Source organism: Neophocaena asiaeorientalis, unplaced genomic scaffold (assembly GCF_003031525.2).
Source record: "Neophocaena asiaeorientalis asiaeorientalis breed wild unplaced genomic scaffold, Neophocaena_asiaeorientalis_V1.1 scaffold85, whole genome shotgun sequence".
NCBI lineage: Eukaryota > Metazoa > Chordata > Mammalia > Artiodactyla > Phocoenidae > Neophocaena > Neophocaena asiaeorientalis.
The window spans coordinates 7,188,093-7,195,451 of record NW_020174301.1 but is presented as its reverse complement, the minus strand read 5'-3'; the positions used below and the strand labels follow the sequence as shown (position 1 = coordinate 7,195,451).

General features: G+C 56.5%; 1 protein-coding gene across 1 annotated transcript; it reads left to right on the top strand.

Annotated features, from left to right (window-relative positions):
* Positions 1–1,480: 1,480 nt before the first annotated feature.
* Positions 1,481–6,868, top strand: VAX1 (ventral anterior homeobox 1). The gene is made up of 3 exons (XM_024756117.1): positions 1,481–1,721; positions 2,880–3,067; positions 6,827–6,868. The coding sequence occupies exons 1-3, from the start codon at positions 1,481–1,483 to the stop codon at positions 6,866–6,868; spliced, it is 471 nt and encodes a 156-aa protein (XP_024611885.1).
* The last annotated feature ends 491 nt before the right edge of the window (positions 6,869–7,359 follow it).

Here is a 7,359-nt window from a genome sequence, read left to right as displayed (position 1 = left end):
TTTCCTCCCCTGCCCCTGCACTCTTTGTGAATGAGGGCAGGGAACACGGCCCTTCCCCCGCCCAGGAGCCACGCCAGACCGCCGCACTCAGAGGACTGTTTGTTAATAGTCCAATTAGATAATTGCCATCTTTCACTCCTTTTGCTCCGCATTTCCCATAAAGGAATGAATGGGGAGAGCGGCGTGGAGAGGGCTTCTGCCCCGGCAAGGTGACGAGAAGGGCTGGTGCATGCTCCTTGCACAAGGCCATGCGCTTGAATTGAATCATTGTGGCCTAATCAATGCTCTTATTGGATTACTGGCTGTTGCTTTTCTCAAAGATATTGTAGCAGAGACAATGAAATAGCTAGGGGAAAACTTTTTTTTTTTAAGCAGATCTCACAGTTCAGATTTTCTCCGCTCTCTCTCCCTCTCCCCCTCTCTCTCCTGCTGGACTCTCTGAGTACAAAGCTGCCCTTTGAATGGGCTGCCTCAGGGCTGCTGGAGGTGCAGGCATGAAAAAATCCAACTGGAACTAAATGAAGAGAGGTGGCAGTTTAAGATGGCTGTCAGCGTCGAGGTGTGTTAAGGAGTTGTTTGGGACGAAAGCTTGGCTTTTTAGAGGGTGGGGGAAGTACTTTTGGGGAAAACTTTTTCTCCACCCCCCCTTTTTTCCCCTCCTAGAGGCGACTGCTTTCTTCTGCCGCAGGGTGTGTAAGGGTTTTTGTTTTTTTTCTTCCCCCCTCCATCCTCATTCAGCTCTATCTGTCGAGTGTGGAGAAAACCCCTCTAGCCAGTGTGTGAGCAGGAGGGTCAAAGGCAAAGGGAAAGTTAATAATGCCTGCTAACGGTACTAACAATTCAGGATGAATCTTGTCAAAAGTTTTTCTGGAAGTGTGGGTCTTTGATTGTGTGTTTCCTGAAAGCAAGACCAATCATTTCCGTTTATTCACTGGCTAAACCCCTACTTGATTGGGGACAAGGACAGAAACCATCCATTACGGTCTGATATATTATCCAAACAATTTAGTGTATTCATGAGGTAGCCGAAACGTGGAGGCTGCGAAATTACCCGTAATCAATTGCAACAGCGAGTGTGCGTCCTCCCGGGTGTCGGACAACTGCTACTCGCAGTCTCAGTAATAGGCGGGAGCCGCAGCAATTCGGAGTTGCGCTGCTCGCTACCTGATCGCCAGGCTGGGGACAGTGGACGTGCTCAGAGGACGCGGGCGCTGACGACGCGGCTTCGCCGCTGCTCCACCGGGATCCTCGACCAGACCCGCCGCCTCTCCGCGAGCGCGCCACTCGGCGGTCGCCGCTGACCTGCCCGCGGCCGCCGCAGCCGCCCCGCGGGGACATTCATTCTTGCCGCTTGCCTCTCTCCGGACCGAGCGTAGGGGCTGCATTGTAGCGGTTTTGTCTCCCGTCTGCTTTTTTTTCTCCTCCCCCCCCCCCCCTTTTTTTCTTTCTTTTTTTTTTTTTTGTTTCTCTTGCCTCTCCTATGTTCGGGAAACGAGACAAAATGGACGTTCGGTGCCACTCGGACGCAGAGGCTGCCCGGGTCTCGAAGAACGCGCACAAGGAGAGCCGGGAGAGCAAGGGCGCGGAGGGGAACCTCCCTGCCGCCTTCCTCAAGGAACCGCAGGGCGCCTTCTCTGCGTCGGGCGCCGCGGAAGATTGTAACAAAAGTAAATCCAATTCAACAGCGGATCCGGATTACTGCCGCCGGATCCTGGTCCGAGGTAAGAATGGGGCAGGGCTGCGGGGGGCGTTCTTTAGGGGCGACTCAGGGGCTCGAGCTGCGCGCCGCCACTGACCCCGGCAGGCCGGGTGGGTCTGCCTCCTGGGACTTAGGAGAAAGTTGCTGGCCCTCCCCGTCCGGGTGCGGCCAGCCGTTGGGGATTCCCACCTGGGACGCGCGCTCTCCAGGAGCTTCGATCCCTTCAAGCCTCGAGAGGCCCCGCCGGTTTGGCTGCTGGGGTAGCCGAGGGACCGTGCGGGAGGGCCCAGGATCCAGGCTGCGGCCTCCGACCCGGGAAAGAAGCCGGAAACTCTGGAGGACCTGTTAGCATCCTGCGGACCGGAGGACCTGCGGGGAGCCCGCTCGCGGGCTCCCGCACCTTGGCGAGTTGAGCGCGTCCGAGGGGGCCGCGGGCGCTGGAGAACAGTCGCGGACCGCCGGCTACGGCCAGGCCAGTTGGCGCGCTGGGCCAAGGGGCCCGGCGCCGCGCTCGGGCCTGGCCGCCGCCGCTAGGAGAAGCAGCCAGGCTGGGTTGCCAGGCCGCGGATGTCGCTTTAGTGCTGGCCTCGACCCCGCTCTGCTGCGCGGCGTGCGGTCGGTTCCGGCGGTGGCGGTGGTGAGGCCCGGCCCCGGCCCGGCGCCGCCCCCGCCAACTGATCGCCAGGCCCTGCCAGCTCCGACTCGGTCCCTCCTCCTTCCGCCGCCCTGGTTCGGGAGGGAAGGAGACCCCGGGATGGGGGTGGGAACCGCCGGAGTGCGGTCTGGTCAACATGCTCCAGAGCTGGGGCCGGCAGGATCTGAGCTGGTCAGTGCGGGCACCCTCAAGCTACAGGGGACCCGGTCCACGCAGCCGAGGCCCCCAGACCAAAAGGAACGTCAGCCGATTTGGAATTGATTTTTTCTTTCTCCCTTGTTCGGAGGGCTCTACAAAGGCCAAGTCCGATTCCCCTTCCCATCAGCTGGGTGGAGTTAGTCCCCCCACCACCCCCCAAGCACATACAGCGTCCTTGCTCCCCGGCTGTGGCTGCAGGCCCACCAGCCCGACTTCCCACCTCCGGACTGCTGGCTGCTGGTGACTGTGTCCCAGAAGCCAGCTCGGGCCAGGGGAGGTGGAGGAAGGCAGGAGGGTTCTTGTGCCTGATTATCTCCCCTTCCCCAGATGCCAAGGGGTCCATCCGAGAGATCATCCTGCCCAAGGGCCTGGACCTGGATCGGCCCAAGAGGACGCGCACTTCCTTCACCGCGGAGCAGCTCTACCGGCTGGAGATGGAGTTCCAGCGCTGCCAGTACGTGGTGGGCCGGGAGAGAACCGAGCTCGCTCGGCAGCTCAACCTCTCAGAGACCCAGGTACTCAGCGGCCGGGCTGCACACAGCTCAGCATCAGCCTCCTTCCCCTTCACCCCAGCCAGCTCTTCCTCACCACCTAGCTTGACTCTGGATAGAGCTTCCCAGGTGAGGCAGAGAAGATAAGGAGGATGGGGAAGAAAGGGCGAAGGCTTTCTCCCTTTCCTAAGCCATCCCTTTCCCCCTCCACCCCAAATCTTCCTGGCCTCTAGCCCAGGAGGCCCCAAATCCTATCCTTTTGGATTTCTTTTTGGACCCCAGTCTTGAGAATTCCCTGCTTGTCTCTGCTCTTGGAGGAACCAATGTTTGCCCCTGTTTTGGTCACAACGTTTTGGCCAGATTTCCAGGCACACCCCCTCTGGAGACCCTAGCCTTACACAGCACCCAGGCCCATTCAGCAAGAATGGGGCTAGGGCCAAAGCCCCCTGTTCCAGAGCGTGGGTGACAACTAGGGATCAAAAAGTTGCATATTCCAGAGATCTGCCTTTGCAGACCAGGCTGCCCCAATGCTTAAGGCTTTCCCTGGTCTTGAGCTGGACTCAGCCCCATTCCCAGCCCTGAGCACCCACTGTGGGCACCTAGGAGACCCTGTCTTAAGTGCCAGTGATGTGTGAGGTATGGGATGGGAAGCAGATCTGGGGCCTTGGGAGCCAGCACTGACAATTGTGCTTGAGGTCTTTTCCTTTACATGAAATCCATATGATGCTACCGGGGCTGACCGCGTGAACTCTGGGCCCAGGAGCACTTTATGGCCTGAGAGCTTTGTGTTGTAGGGATCATTTAGGGCCTCCCCAGGGCATGGTACCAGCTTGGCCTACGGAAGGAAGGCATATTTCTTTCTGAGGACCAGTCCCTTGACCTGTGCTCAGCCCTGAAGTGGGTGGGGAGCATTTTAGGTATGGGATCTGGGCAGAAAGCTGAGAACCAAGGACAGAACATACTGGATGTTCGAATTTGAGTTGGCATGGTAGCTTTTTCCCTATTCTCTCTGCCACCATCCCTCTTAGTTTACAAAATCTAGACAGAATAACCTTTCCCTAGAGCTGCCAAACTCCATTCTGGGCCACCAGCTAGGCCTGAAGAGGGGCAAAGGGAGAATAGGAAGTAAGAGGGGAGGTTGATGGAGAGAATTTAGCCCACTCCAGCCTACTGACTTCCTCCCATGACTCCAAAGTTCATGATGGAGAGCAGCTGAGTTATAAATTAAGGGTATCACTCAGACCTTTCGATCCACCTGGTGGTGAGGAAGCTTGGCCTATAAAGTTCATCCTGCACCAATTATTCAGTCTATAGCCTGCTTGCTGCTAGTAGATAGTCAATCTGACCCTAACAGGCAGGAAGTAGCCTCTCGTAGCCTTCAACAGGAGTAGTGCTCTGGGGCTAAATTCGAGCCAGTTGGGCCACTCTCCTCCCCATTCACCCTCACTTCCCACTTCCCGAACTGCATCCTTTAGGCCTTACACCTTCTCCTGGAAAAGCGGGCTTTTATGCAGCACTGATCCATAGTCCCGCTGCAGGCAGTGCGGCAGCCCAGTGAAATAACTTCTGGTCTTCCTTCCAGTTAGGGTCGTGGACATTTTTATTTCTTTGTTATTTGTAACCCAGGCTGGCCTAGGCCTGCTTCCATGACCCGGAAGCCCTGCGTATGGGAGCTGTGTCCCCCTCTTGGCGGCCCTGACTTCCCGCCCCGCCCACCCGCCCCGCAGCTCCCGGCCCGACTTCGGGCTGGGACTGGGACTGGGGCTTTGGCTGGAGTTGGGGGAGGGCCCCCTGGAGCCCTCGCGCTCCGGGAGCCCGCTCCCCTTGACGCCCGTCTCCCTCTGTCCCTCTCTCCCACCCTCCCTGCGCCTGGCGCGCAGGTGAAGGTCTGGTTCCAGAACCGGCGCACGAAGCAGAAGAAGGACCAAGGCAAGGACTCGGAGCTGCGCTCGGTGGTGTCGGAGACGGCGGCCACGTGCAGCGTGCTGCGGTCCAAGCCCACCGGGCCAGGGGGACTGCACGCGGGCGCACCGGCCGCCGGCCACGGCCTCTTCAGCCTGCCCGTGCCCTCGCTGCTCGGATCCGTCGCCAGCCGCCTTTCCTCCGCCCCGTTGACAATGGCCGGTTCGCTGGCCGGGAATTTGCAAGAACTCTCCGCCCGATACCTGAGCTCCTCGGCCTTCGAGCCTTACTCCCGGACCAACAATAAAGAAGGGGCCGAGAAAAAAGCGCTGGACTGATCTTAAGTGTTTTCCTGTATTTATATTTATAGTATCTATCGTGGTGATATTTATGGATTCACGCGCATTAGGCACCCGGGGCCCCTGCGCTGGGCTCCCGGCTCCCAAGAGGCCTCTGACAGCTCTCCTTCCCCACCAGGCTCTGCTACCAATATTACCCCATTTGGGCTATTTTTTCCCCCTACCGTTCCTCTGTGTCCTCCCACACCCACCCTTCGCCCCCAACTTCCTTCTGAATCCAGGAGAATCCAAAGAATTGAGGGGAAAGCCCGAGTTAGCCAACCTGATGCCCCAACCAGTGCCTGGCCCTGGAGGGTAAAGTCTGGTTCTAAGTCCGGAGCACAGGACATCTGCTCTAGATCGAGCCACTGCTGCCGTTGATTATTCTTATGGATATCTGAAAAAGGAAGCTGCGAGCAGACCCCAGCTGAAAAGGCTGACAGATTTCATTAGACCAAAAAGGAGGACGCTCCTTCCTCTCGCCAGAGAAGCCCCTGGGCCCCACTTTGCGGACTTCTCGAGAGAGCCGGTGCACACGCAGCTTCCTGGCTGGACAAATCCTGCCGAATTTTCTCCCCTTTAAAGAAACTCCAATCACAACCACCCCCGACCCCAGGAGACAATAAACCAAACATCGTGATGGGCAGCGGCGGTAATAAATTTGGTCTCATCAGCAATAAAAGGAGAGTAAGAACTACTACAAAACCAAATGGAGTGGAACCAGTTTTTAAATACTCATAACGATGGAGTTTAGAAGGCGTAAGAAAATGCAGGATACAAAATGCGTCCCAGGGCAATACAAAATTAAAGTTCTGGGTGTAATGACTTAAAACAGGAATTTAAAAGGGAAAAGCAAAATAAAAGCCTATGCTGCTAAATGAAAGAAAATTCAGAATCTTTTCCGAGGCTGCGCCGGGAGGTGGCCGACAGCTTCACGCTCCTCCAGGAGAGAGAGCTGTGCAGCTGGCGGCAGCTCCCGGACGCTGGCGCTTCTCCCCACCGTCTCCCTTGTTCCCGGACCCGTGGCTCCGGGCAGAGTTGCTAGGTTTGGAAACAGATCAGTGCCCATTGCCTCCTCTCGCCCTCTCCCCGGATTCACCCTCCCAGCACACAGGAAACGTCCCGATTTCAGAGTTCTTTGCGGACGGGAGGCAGGGACGCAGCCGGGGACATCAGGGCGGCCCGGCCTCTTCTGTCGGTGGTCTCCATATCCCGATCAGTTCCCTGCGTGGATATGAAAGGCATCCCTCTCCACCGCCTCCCCTAAAACACCCCCAGGGTTTCGACGGTCCCAAGTCAGAAACCCGGACCGCGACGCTGTCGCGGCCTCACGCCCTAACCGCACAGCCACGGCCACCCGCATTTTAACCAAAACCACAGACCCAGACGGCGAGGTGCCGCAGTGTCTAGAATGTATTCCTCCATCCGAAGCGAGCGCAGAGCATTTTAAAAATAGTAATTTTATTGTAAATTATTTACGTCGGAAGCTTTTTTTCCTTTTTTCTTTTCTTTTCTGTCTCTGTCTCTCTTTTTTTTTCCTTAGGCAAATAGTGAAGAAAATAATGAACGATTCAAACGCGGGTAGGTGTCACTGAATCCTGGCTACTAACTTTGTTCTGAATGTTTTGGATATTTGGATGTTTTGTATTTATGTGGTGAGAGTGAAATATATATATCTATGATGATAAATGAGGTGTATTTTTGTCTTGTATTTGAAGGATTAAAAAAACAAAAAAAAAAAGAAGAAAGAAGAGCCAGCAAGTGATGAGTCTCCGAGTGGGGACTCCTGAGGCAGAGGGTGGCAGCCCCGGCAGTGCCGGGCCCTGCCACTGGTACCGAGAGCGCTTGGGATGAGGTTTGGGGAGGGTTTCGGTCCGGGAGACAGAGGCGCCTGCTGACGATGTTTGTTCTGCTTCCTTTCACTCTCTGGCTCTCTGTCCCAGCGGTGTCGGACCATCAGGCCCTCCCTCCTAGATCTCCCACTTGGTGTTTCTTGGTTTATTTAGGAATTTGTCTCCGGAAACCCTAGAGCTCCTGCCTAATAACGCCCCCAGCTTCTAGAGTTTTCCAGCCGCA

Coding starts and splice junctions, on each gene's coding strand:
- VAX1 (XM_024756117.1), top strand. CDS start 1,481: ATGTTCGGGAAACGAGACAAAATGGACGTTCGGTGCCACTCGGACGCA. Junction 1,722..2,879: donor CCGCCGGATCCTGGTCCGAG/GTAAGAATGGGG, acceptor CCCCTTCCCCAG/ATGCCAAGGGGTCCATCCGA. Junction 3,068..6,826: donor TCAACCTCTCAGAGACCCAG/GTACTCAGCGGC, acceptor TTTTTTCCTTAG/GCAAATAGTGAAGAAAATAA.